The sequence below is a fragment of the Eschrichtius robustus genome, chromosome 6 (assembly GCF_028021215.1).
Source record: "Eschrichtius robustus isolate mEscRob2 chromosome 6, mEscRob2.pri, whole genome shotgun sequence".
Taxonomy (NCBI): domain Eukaryota; kingdom Metazoa; phylum Chordata; class Mammalia; order Artiodactyla; family Eschrichtiidae; genus Eschrichtius; species Eschrichtius robustus.
Window position 1 is genome coordinate 69,077,711 of NC_090829.1, and position 13,130 is coordinate 69,090,840.

General features: G+C 35.1%; 1 protein-coding gene across 2 annotated transcripts in view; it reads left to right on the plus strand.

The window, feature by feature from the left end:
* IL1RAP (interleukin 1 receptor accessory protein) overlaps nt 1–13,130 on the plus strand; it is a 122,806-nt gene that overhangs the window by 104,403 nt on the left and 5,273 nt on the right. Inside the window, exons 9-11 of one of the 2 annotated variants that reach the window (XM_068545465.1) lie at nt 6,157–6,300; nt 7,641–7,784; nt 10,297–11,969. In XM_068545465.1, coding sequence (XP_068401566.1) covers nt 6,157–6,300; nt 7,641–7,784; nt 10,297–10,664 — 656 coding nt within the window. In that variant the 3' untranslated portion in view covers nt 10,665–11,969. Of the gene's footprint in view, nt 1–6,156; nt 6,301–7,640; nt 7,785–10,296; nt 11,970–13,130 lie in introns of those variants that run through there. The other variant, XM_068545464.1, reaches the window with a different exon arrangement.

Consider the following 13,130-nt stretch of genomic DNA (forward strand, 5'->3'; position numbering starts at 1 on the left):
ACATTTCTTATAGACAGCATATTATTGGGTTTTGATTTTAATACTATATGATAATTTCTGCCTTTTAATTTATATGTTTAATCCATTTATCTTTAATGTAATTATTAGTATTATTGGCTTCAAGTCTACCATCTTACTATTTGTTGTCTACCATTTGCATCTAGTTTGCTTTTTTCTCCTTCCCTGCCTTCTTGTGGATTAATTGATAATTTCTTAGTGTTCTATTTTATCACCTCTTTTGGCCTACTGGCTTTACCTCCATGTTTTGTTTTTTCTTTTCTATAGTGTTTACAATATTTATCTTGAACTTATCACAATCTGCCTTGAATTAATCACTTTACATATTTTATAAGAACCTTAAAGTAGTATACTTCCATTACTTCTCTCCTGTCTTTTGTTTTATTGTTATAATACATTTCAGTTCTGCATTTATTATAAATGCCACAATACATTGCTATTATTTTTTGCTTTAAATAAGTATACTTTAAATACATTAAGAACTGAGAATAAAGATTCTATTTATTTACATATTTTCCATTTCTGGCACTATTCATTCTTGGTAACATTTTAGTCTGAAAAACTGTTCAGTATTTCTGGTGGTGCACATCTGCTGGTGACAAATTCTCTCAGCTTTGTTTTAATCTGAAAGTATCTTATTTCATCTTAATTTTTATATTTCAACACTTTATTAAGAAAGTTTTCAAATACATGGAAGATTTGAAAGAATTATACAATGAACGATCATTTATCCTACCTAGATTCTATCATTTTGCTGTCTTTGCTTTATCACATATCTATCCATCTATCCATTCCTGTATGCATACATTAATACATCTTATTTTTGATACCTTTAAAGTAGTTACAGACATGAGTAAAAGTTATCACCTAAACCTTTAAGCATCTTATATTATCCAAATTTTAATATTTATTTACAGTTCTCTTGATTTTTTTTTTTTTTTGAGGTAAAATTTGTATAGAGTGACAAATTGCAAAACACAAGTGTATAATTTGACAATTTTTAAGAAATGCATATGTATGTATGTGTGTAACCTAAAATCAAGGTATAGAATGTTATCACCATAGATAATAACCTTTCATTCCTTCTCCTTATCAGTCAATCCCTGCTACTCCTACCTCCCCCACCACTGGCAAGGCAGTGTTCTGATTTTCCTTATCAGAATAGATTATTTTTCCTCTTCTAGAACTTAGTATACCTAGACCTATACAGAATGCACTCTTGTATAAAGCTTCTTTCATTCAGAAAATATTCTTAATATTCATGCCATTGTATCAGTCATTAGCTCCTTCTGTTTGCCAAGGAGTGTTTTTTTAATAGAATATATCACAGCTTATTTATTCATTCTCTGGGTGGAGGACGTTTGGGTTGTTCACAGTTTTGAATAGAGCTTCTGTTAATATTCTTATCCAAGTCTCTTTATGGACTTTTATTTTTACTTCTCTGATCTGAATATCTACTGTGGAATTACTGGCTTAGTTTTATCAGAAACTGTCAGACCTTTCTTCCCAAGTGGTAGTATCATCCTGCACTCTCACCAACAGTGTATTCACATCTTTGCCATTTGGTGTTGTTAATCTTAGTTTTAGCCATTTTGGTGAGTTCATGGTAGTAGCTCACTGTAGTTTTTATTTTTCACATCACTGATGAGTAAGATAGTGAGTACATTTTCATGTGCTTATTAGTCATTGGTATCTTCTTTTGTGATATGACTATTCAAATATTTTGTTCATTTTATAAGTGAGTTGTTTGTGTTTTCATTATTGAATCTTAGCAGTTCTTTTTTCTATCCTGGATACCAGTTCTTTGTCAGATAGATGCTTTGCAAATACCTTCTCCCAGTCTGTGTCTTGCCAATTCCTTTCTTCAGTGGTATATTTTAGTGAACAAAAGTAATTACTCTTGATGTGGTGTAATTTACTAATGTTTTCCTTAATGGTATTGTGTTCTGTGTTCTAAGAAATAGTCATCAAGCTTCATCTTTTTCGGGGGGGTCTATGATCCATCTCCAATTATTATTATTTTTAATATATTTTGTGAGGTAGGAATTGAAGTTTAATCTTGTGTTATATGGATATCCAGTTCCAGCACAACTTGTTGGAAAGACTTTTATTTCCTCATTATGTTGCTCTGGTGTCTTTCACTGCATACGTAACTTTAGGTTGGAAATGCTCTTTTTCTTTTTATTCTTTCAGCCCTTTGAAGGTGCAATTCCATTGTCTTATGGCTATATTATTTCTAATATGAATCAGGCAGGGTTTTCTTGTCATTATTTTTTAATCATTTTTCCCTTTATGTATGCCCCCTCTCTTTTTCTTTGGCAGATTTTAAGACTTTCTCTTCTTCATTGATTTTCAAAAATCACATCATGATACACTTTGCTGTAGTTTTATTTGTATATATCTTCTTTAAGGTTCTTTATACTTCTTAGTTCTGTGAGTATATTTTTTATTTAATTTGAAAAAAACAACCATTATTTCTTCAAGTATGTTTTGCTCATTCTTTCATTTATTCATCCTTTCCTTTTCTTCTAGTACTTCAGTTATATTTAGGATAGACCCCTCAGCGTTGTCCCACACGTCACTGAGGTTCTCGTTATTTTTTTTTTCATCCTTTTTTCACTCTGTGTTTCACTTAGGATAGTTTCTGCTATTTCTTTCTTGATGTCTAATCTGCAGTGTTTTTAATTTCAGGATTTTCTTTTTCAGTTTTTGAATTTATATTTCTCCGTCAAAATGTCTGTACTGATATTTCCTATTTGCTCTTATAATGTTCATGGTCTTTTTTTTAATTCAACAGATATATTTATAATACTCATTTTTAAAGTATTTATCTCCTAATTCCACATGAAAGCCATTTTCATTTGCTATCTTTCTTCTGATTATGGGTCTTTTTTTGGCTTTTTTTCTGTCTAGTTTTTTTTTTTTTTTTAATCCTATACTAGACATTATAGATGGTACACGATTGACTGTCTGAATTTTATAAATGCCTGTTAATTTTTGTTCTAGCAGGTAGTTAATTTACTTGCATAACATCTTGCTTATTTGAAGCATCTTGCTTATCTTTCTAGAATAGGTCCAAACTAGGCTTCTCTCTAAGGCTAGATTGGACCTATTTCTAAGGCATATACTATCTGGGGTCTCTAGTTAATACTTGGGGAGCTAAATAAAGTTTCTTCAGTCTGAGTGGTCTTAACTCAAATGTCTCTCAGCCAGGTATGTGCTCCTAAGTTGTTCAATTCCCAACTCTTTAGCAGTCATTTCTTCCTTGGTGGTTTTTCTTTCACTGGTAGCTCTTCCTTGCCGGACCTTGAGAAGTGTCACCCTTTGTATTTTTCCAAAGACTTGTGGATTTCTAGAGCTGTTTGCCTACATAGTTTTCTTCTCTCCAGTACCCAGGTCTACACATGCAGTAGTCATGAACTCTACTTTCAGTTTCCTCGCCCAGTGTAAATACTGTGTGTCTGTGTCACAGTCCCCAAAGTGCCATTAGGCAAAAAGCCAGGGAGATCGTGAGCTTACCTTTTTGTATCCTATCTCTCACAGATCACACTTCTGCACAACCAGTTGTCCAAACTTGAAAAGTTGTTATTTTAGATATTATAGAGAGAACGCTACCCCAATCACTTCTCTAAGATCAGAAGCTGAAGTCCAAAATGCACAAATTTTAACACACTATGATAGCCAAACAAATCAGGTGGTTAGCTGGAAATCTGGGCTCTGGAGCCTGCCATTACTATAGAATTGCAAAAAGGATGGAGGGAATTCTGATTCAGAGAGTAACAGCAGAGCAAATCGCTAAATTTTACTCCCTCCTGAATCAGATTATCAGTGAGATCAAAGATAGAAGCAGTTTAGGAGTCCAATTTGGTCAAATTACATCACCCCTTTTGATTGGAAACCCTTTGGTCTGGGATTGCTCAGAGGATCAATGTGGGGCAGACAGAAAATGTGGGCTAAGGGTCATCCTTTCCCTACAAGCCAGCAAAACTGTATATGAAAGCTCTTTAGAGCACTTTCTGAATGTGATTCAAACCATTTACAAATTCAGGCTTGTGGATTATTTATCTTAAGAGTTCAATTAGTTAAATAACATTAGGAACTTCTTGATATCATCAAAATGGTCTAACAAAATACAATCTGTAAATATGACATATATAATTGTATGACACAAAATTTAAAAGCTCTACTAGAAATAAAATAGGCAGTAGTAAAATGAATGTGGCAGAGGGAAAGCCATGCGTATAATTTATCTCTTGATCACTAAGCAAGGTAACTATTGATATTTTTAAAAAATCCATTTCAGGTTACTGCATCCACTGACGTCTTTTATTTTTCCTTATTGTGAAATGTCCACCCAGAGGGAGCCAAAATAACTGAGCAAATAATGAAGGTGACAGTGGAAATTAACCCAGTATGTTGTTAACATGTACTCAGAAATACCAAGGACACAGCAATTTTCGTGCCAGCTACTCAGATTGATCTTAGTAAATTCTCATCAACTGCACTGACACAGCTTCTGGCATTTTATCATGAGAGTTTTCTTATTTTAAAGCACCGTTGTTCATGGGATGAGTACAAGAGTACCTAATAATTCTGCACTGCTGAGTCCCAGGCTGTATCTGCATCAGGATTAGTACCCTGAATTTAGGATAATGAACTCGAAACTTAATGATTATTCCCTTTAATAAGAGAACTTCAGATGCCTCTCCAGGCTGCTCAACATTTTCCCCTTAGAATAGCTACCTGTTTTAAAAGGGATTTTTCCACTAGTATATGATCAATAATTGAACTTCATTGTAGTGTTGTGCAAAGATCTCTGAACTTCGGAGTCAAGAAGGCTTGATAACAATCCCAGCTTTGAAGAAAATTTTTCTATGCCTAGTCCTGGCAAACACTTAACACCTATGATGTTCAGGTGCTCAAAGAGGCCTTTTCTCACCACCATACCTGATATACCTCTCCTGCCCCAACCCCTCCCCTAGGTCACTCCATCACATTATCCTGGTTTATTTCCTTTATAACACTGATCACTGTCTAAAAGTAACTGTCTTATTTATTTATTTCCTCCTTTACTTCCCTGCATTAGACTATTAGCCCTAAGAGGGCAGAGACCCTTCCTGTCTTATCTACCATTATAACCTCGACAGCTTCTAGCAAATAGTAGATATCAGTAAGTAATTGTCAAATCAACTAATACATAATTTAAGCCATTTCTGCTTCAGATCCAGTAAATATTTTGTTCCATCTCAAACTCTTAAGTTCCATTATCACAAGCTAATAAAACAGCCAAATGAAGTTACTAATACTAGTATAGTACTAGATTTATTTTAAGTATCCCACAAGTGTGTAGTGTTATATACAGAAATGCTTATTCAGATCCTAGAAATTCTCGGGATAAGATGGATGAAGAAGACATAGTCTCTACCTAGAAGACCATAAATGTATAGTTTAATGGGGAGTGAGAAAGGGTGGAGCAGCAGGCTTGTAGAATGTGTATCCTAGTAATGTAGACCTGATAGATACTTTCAGGGCCAAGCATACTCAGCATTTGGTGGATACCCTCATTTTCTGCTCAATGATAATAAGATTTTTTTGAGGCCTATTGCCAAATATAAAGAAAAAGGAATTAAATTTCTTCCATATGGCACTGGACAAGAGGAGGAAATTAAGACTGATATAAACACATTAAAATTTTTTCTCAATTCAACTGCTCCAGCAATTAAAATTCTACCAATATCATAGGCTGGTCCAGGTAAGAGATGCACAAACAGAGGACGGAGTTACTTTTCAAAAATATTTTTGAGGAGATTCAGACGTCAGTTTGTGAGTTTAATTGGATGACCTTTTAAATTCTCAATGATAAGATTCTGTTTTAATTTGTATATCATCAAATTCTATTCAAATCATCTAATAGTTAAAAAACACCTTCTATGCCAGTTTCTGGAAACAAAAAGATAAATATGCCACAGTCTAGTATTAAAACATAGTGCTTAACCTCTACCATGTTATCTTGTTCACACATGTAAGTCAGGTTCATGGCTCAGCTGCTTGGTGTAAACAGCTATTTACAGGATGATGGGTCACCTCAATCACCACGTACAAATCAGTTTGTTTCTTTGTTGTTCATTCCAATGCTAGCTCCAAGGTACACAGTGGAACTGGCGTGTGGTTTTGGAGCCACAGTCCTACTGGTGGTGATTCTCATTGTTGTTTACCATGTTTACTGGCTAGAGATGGTCCTATTTTACCGGGCTCATTTTGGAACAGATGAAACCATTTTAGGTGAGTAATGAAAGTTTGTTGTAAATCTCCCTACTGTCATCTTTAGAAAACATGTTGGCTTGATAAAGCCTAGATTAATTGGAAGATGTAATTAGACTACCTTTTGTTTCAGCCCTTGCTATTGAAAATCTTCCTAATGAATATTATTCTGCTTTCTTGGGTCAATATGTGATTTAGTTCAGATCAGCACTATTCGAATAGAAATACAATGCAAGCCACATATGTAATTTAATATTTTTCTAGTGGTCACATAAGGAAAAGTAAAAGAAAAAAAGTGAAAATAATTTTAATAATATATCTTATCTAATTTAATATATTCCAAATACTATCATTTTTAGCTTATAATTAATATTAAGTTAATAGAGGTATTTTAGTCTTATTTTAGGTACTAAAAATCTTCAAAATTCAGTATGTATTGTATTTTACACATATAACATATCTCAATTCAGACCAACTGCATTTCAAGTGCTCAATAACCACTTGTGGCTTGTGGCTACTGTACTGGACCCTGCACGTCCACACTCCTTGTAACCACAGGTGATCCATGTACCAGAAGCATCACATGGGAGCTTACTAAAAGGAGAATCTAAAGCCTAACCCCTACTCTGAATCAGAATCTATATTTCAACAGTATCCCGAAATGATTCATATATCCACATTAAAGTTTAAGGAGCCCTGTTCTAGTGCATATGTGCCTGGTGACAAGAATGAAACATTTAACATATAGATTCTTAGACCCATCCCATAAAGATTCTCATTGAGTGGGTTTGTGGAAGAGACACAGAACCTGTATTTTTAATGAGAGGTGATTTTTATAATTAGGCAATTTTGAGAAAGATAGATTCATTAAATCTAAGTATACTTTTAATTGTAGATATTTTCAGGTGTACATAATTTAGACAGTTTCTCAAGGTTTTGCTCAATTTATAATTCTAACATATTAGTGAGTGACATACTAGGATAGGAACTAGAAATTTTCTGCATGCTATTATTGCCAGCATCTATGATTGAGTATTTGCTTCCTGACTCTGTTAATTCATAGTTGAATGAGCCAAACCTCACTCATTCTCCACTACAAAATCTGAACTCCGTGAGATGAGAGGAGAAGACACATCAGATAAAATTTGCAATTACACCTTATAATAGTCATTTTGCCTGGAGAGCTGTCACAGGTGGGAAATCACACTGAAATCTGTCAGCTAATTTATATAAGTAAAAAATGAAAATGTCTAATAGTCAAAAGTTCGATTTCAGAAAAAAATGCAATACTATTGAGAAACTTTCCTAATTTATATTGGATCTGTGTTTTCTGTTTTTTATTTTTTTTTAATTTTTCCTAGATGGGAAGGAATATGATATTTATGTATCCTATGCAAGGAATGCTGAAGAAGAAGAATTTGTATTACTGACCCTCCGTGGAGTCTTGGAGAATGAATTTGGATACAAGCTGTGCATCTTTGACCGAGACAGTCTGCCCGGGGGAAGTAGGTATTTCAGATGAATACAGGTGATGCTACACTTAAAAGGCAGAGAAGATCCTTAGCTTTGGGTCACGTACAAGAGTCATGGTACAGCTCTATGTTGGCATCTTTGGACATTTAAATGTCCAATGCTTTGATGTAATAGACTCTAGGAATAAATCTACACTGTAAGATGTAGACTATAAGTACAGTGTATGGTGTTAAAATATTTTCCCAGGTAAGCTTTAAAAACTTAGTGTCAAAAAAGTGTAGATGCACGGTGGATTAGAGCTCTAAGTGCCACAGCTTTAAACATTTTGTTTACTCACATTTAGATTTTTAGAAGGTTTAGCTAATTTGCATTAATCTGCCTCTAATTTTTTCACAAAGACTGAATTTAAACAAACGCTTTTATAAAGACTGAGGTTTACTCAATTTTACTAAAAATGAGATGCAGAAGAGAGTGCATGGAATCCTTCTTTATATTACTTACTGATAGTAAGTAGAATGTTTCCCTGTGGCATTTGCTAATTTCCTTTTCTTCACCCTTGTTTTCTGGCAAACCAGTGCTACTCACATCCCCCCTTTCCTTGTGTCTGTTTCTTCCTTTCTATCAGATTACACATTTGAGATAAGCTTAACATTTTACAAAGGCCAGTATATTCCAATAGGTTTTTAAAAAGTTCGAAATGCTGAATGATTTTAAATAAAAGTATACCTCTAATTTTCAGATCCAAACAGTAACACATAAGGTGATAGTACATTTGAGTCTGTTTTATAAATGCACAGTAGCGCTCCTAAACCCACTGTTAAACTCCATACTGGTAAAAATGCATATAATGTCTCTAATCTTTACAACAGACTAATTTATTTTCTTCCCCTAAAATCCTGTTTAATCACTTAACATGTTTTTTTTAAGGTTACATTGGTAATTAAGATAGAGAATAGACATTAATGTTTATTCTTATTTTGAATTAGCTGGATCACTTACTGTATCTCCCCATTCATAACCCAAAAGTCCATCACGCTTCTGTTCTACAGCGGATATCTCTTTCAGTATAATTTTGCCAGGAATTGATGACTTGACTATATAGTTAAAGGATAAATTCCACTCATTTTAAGGCTTAAAATCCTAAATAATTTATTTATCTATTTATTCATTCATACAGCCATTCAACAGATATTTACTACTGTGTGAAAAGTTATATAAAGATACATAGTATAACAACAATGTAAGACCCTCCAGTAGGGATTGATAGTTCTTTGAAGAATTCAGGTTCTACATAATTACTCTTGCATCTTGCTTTTTTGATGGTTGATCCTTGTGATCTTTTGCATTCTCCCTGCTCTTCTCACTCAGTCCCCTTTGCCTCTGGGTCTCTCTCCCTACTTACATACAGTCAGCCTCCAGGAATACTGCTTGGAGTAGACAATTACTTATTCCTGGATTCTCCTCTAGGCTGCACATGCCATTTTAATTGCAAGTCTTTCCCCACTGCCTCTGTACCTGCGAAGATTAAGGCGCAAAATGACTGCTTAGGGGAGTATTGTAAGCCATGAAATAGCTTTCCACAACACTGGTGCATTCCCTGGAGTTGGCTTCTATCTGAACCCAGGTAAAGGATTATTCAGTCCTTGATAAGCAACCTCGAGGAGATAGATTATTCCCAAGAATTTAGTGATAGGAACTAATCAGAGCCCTTGAAAACAGAATAAAATTACACTGCACTTCCATTTTCCCTGCTTTTTCTTCTTTTTGGACATGAAGAAATCATTTGCTTGTTAGCGAAGGCACACACATCAGCTAGCAGCTGCCAAAACACGTGGCTTCACAGTAATGATAGGAGTTTAAAGAGAAAGATTCAGGGACTAATTTAGGTTCCAGAACAGAGCAGAATAGAAAGCTGAGCTGAGAATGTGTTACCAGCCAAAATGCCATTCAGTTGGATAGATTTTCTTAATTTCCTATTCCAATGACATAGTGATGCTAGTCTGAGTCGGGGAGGTGTCTGGCAATAGAGAGGGAGTTTCAAAAAATGAAGAGTTCTACTCTGGCTGTCCTGTGTTAGTGAAAAATGAACTTCTATGACTTTGACTCTATAATGTATATTTTTTGAATGCTCGCTGGCACTAGAGAGTTAATACATGGGTGTCTTTGGGGAGAAAGGGCTCAGGAGCTGATTTTGCTGGGCCACGACATGTAACACGGTTTGAAGAAATTGATTTCAGTACAACCCACTCATTCTTCATGTCCCGAATAATGCTTTTGAAGACCAAGGTCATGGAAATACATTTTGGCTTTATGCTTGTTTAGAACTCTTTTTGGGTTGGAATATGTACATATAGCTTCTATTCCCCAGAGGAGAGTGACATTTTGTGAACGAAGTGATTGGGACTAAGGACTAAGTGTTCTTCGTAAAAAGTTTCACCTCAGTTCTCAGGCTGTTACCCTAATTTCTTTTCCCTTGCTCCTCAAGCCCTGTACCTTGGGGGAGTTCTTGGCCAACACTAATCCCCGTGGTGTTTTCTTTCCCAGTTGTCACAGATGAGACCTTGAGCTTCATTCAGAAAAGCAGACGCCTCCTGGTTGTCCTAAGCCCCAACTACGTGCTCCAGGGAACCCAAGCCCTCCTGGAGCTCAAGGCTGGCCTAGAAAACATGGCCTCTCAGGGCAACATCAACGTCATTTTAGTACAGTACAAAGCTGTGAAGGAGACGAAGGTGAAAGAGCTGAAGAGGGCTAAGACGGTGCTCACGGTCATTAAATGGAAAGGGGAGAAATCCAAGTATCCGCAGGGCAGATTTTGGAAGCAGCTGCAGGTGGCCATGCCAGTGAAGAAAATTTCCAGGTGGTCTAGAAGTGGCGAGCAGGGTCTCTCCTATTCATCCTTGAAAAATGTATGAAAGGGCCAATGAAAGGGATAAAAAGATCCAAGGGTACTCCAGGAAGGAAGAATCCCCCCTTCTTTATTCCCAATTTATTGCTTCATGGACAGAAAAAAATTCTATGGAAGCCTCCCCATAGAGATAAATTCAGGGTGACTATAGAAAGAGCTGTTCTGCTTCCTCAGGCAATAGTAAGGCTTAGAACGCTAGTGCCACCGCCTGTCACCAGCGTCTGATATCACTATGTTCTTTGCAGACAAAGACCTGGTTGATGCGAATTTCCCCTTCTGCATCCTCCATCCCTGCTCCTACTCATCTCTATCCTCTCTCTCTCTCTCTCTCTCTCTCTCTTTTGAAATAATCTTAACATTATGGGGCAGCCTTTACTGTGGATTTAAAGACCCCTTAAAGATGAGTCATCTGTTAACAGAGTCATTATGAGTTTCCAAGTATAGTTTTCTTTTTCTTTTATTTTTACTCATCCATTAAAAAGATAATCAGGGCCTAAATTTATTTTAGCTAAGGATAAAAACTCTTTTGCTCATTCAGCTGTATCAGACACCCTCCTAGCAAGACTGACACCACTTAGGACGATACAAAGCAGAGTAACTGAAAATGTTCCTTAGACAGTAATTGGTTTAAAGGGCTTGCCTGAATTGTCTCCTACTATGCAACCCATGTCCTCTATCTCAGGTAATTGATATCATATTTGTCAACTTGAAAAATGTATAGTAATTTTTATTAAACTCCCGATTATCTGTAGGTTGACCCATATTTATCATTCCATCTCCCTACCTACTGCATCTTGTGTCAGTCGCTGGGAGTTTGCAGGTGGTTCCTCACTTGGTTCAGTCGGATAGGAAGCTTCTTTTAATGGTGCTAATATCAAGTAAAATAACAGCAAAAAGCTTTTAGGGCATTTTCTGTCTTATGAGAAAAGCACAGAACAGGGTGTTTGTCAATTTGTCTTTTAATCTCAACCTTGCTAATGTGAATATTAGGAAAGTAATTTCTCATTTGTCTCTGTCTCCCTATTGTAAAGTGTGAAATTTAGACTTAGTGACCTTGAGAGTGCTTTTAGCATGAATATTCTAAGAGCATTAACTGGACCCCAAGCATTTTTCATATTTTATTCACTGGTACAGTTAATACACTCAGTCCAAACAAGTCAGTCTGAATAGTCACTGTTAATGAAACGTGTTTTAGTTTGTTTTAAGTAAAGTTTTACTGTTCTTAAGACTTGGAAAAGTGAAAACTAAGTCCAGAGTTTACAGAGTGGTGAATATCTATGTTACATATAGAGTTTTTAAAATATATGTATGTATATACACACAAGAATTATATATGTATATATATTGCATATATATATACACATGAATTACATATATATACATATATACATACATGAATTGTATATATTATATATATATAAATATATATATATACACATACTCACACTATATATACACATACAGACATATGACTTTAAATAGTCATTGGCACAATATTATGAATTACTGGAACTCTTATCCAGTTTTTAAATTACCTTCTTTACTGTAATATTTTTGTGTCAGTGTTTTCTGTACATTAATATTTGTGAATTTACAGCTCACAGAGTGGTAGTTGTTGTTAGCTCTTGCTCTCCCTAAATTAGTATAAATAACTTACTACTGCCACAGTTGATCTGGGTGCAGTGGAATCTCTTGTGCACAGAGCTTCCATGGTCACTGCTAAGCAGTAGTCAACCCTCTGGCATTAACTGATCATCTACTATGTTCTGAGCACACACACTTAGAAACTAAGCTATATTAATCTTAGTGCTCAACTACTGGAGAGATAAATCTCTATTTGGACTGTTAAGTAATACAGGAAAAGAAAATAAAAAGACCTATAAATGAGGCTGGGTATCCTATGAAAAATGAGAATTCATAATTTAAGGAGATCCTTATCTTAGTAGTATGAATGTTGATAAGCAATTCTAAAACTATCTACTACATTTGTGTCCTCCTGAGGTATTAAAGTCTATTTAATAAATCATTTTTCTACAGAGGAGTTAATGATTATTTTAAATTTAAAAAAACCTTCATGAATCATTGACCATAAACCTATAGTATGGGGTCACTCTTGGATCTAACTTTTTTAGCCTTATTTATGTTTTTCTTTATTAGAAACCACAATTACTCCTCTTATTAACCCTTCACTCACAAGACCAGAGGAGAGCTGACTTCAGATAAGGTTTGAATATCAATTCTAGGATGAATTTTAGGTAAATGAAGGACAGCCCCATTACCAAGGGGCTGTTCTCTTGCCAATGCTGCATTCTTTTTGCACTTTTGGATTTTATATTTACCCCAAATGCTGTTTGGTACCCCTAGAAACTTCTTCATACTTCTTGTCCTATTTATATTCCTGTATTTGGTACTGAAATTTTCCAAATGCTAAAATCTAAAGCAACTCAAATCTAAATGCTATGTCTCATCTTAA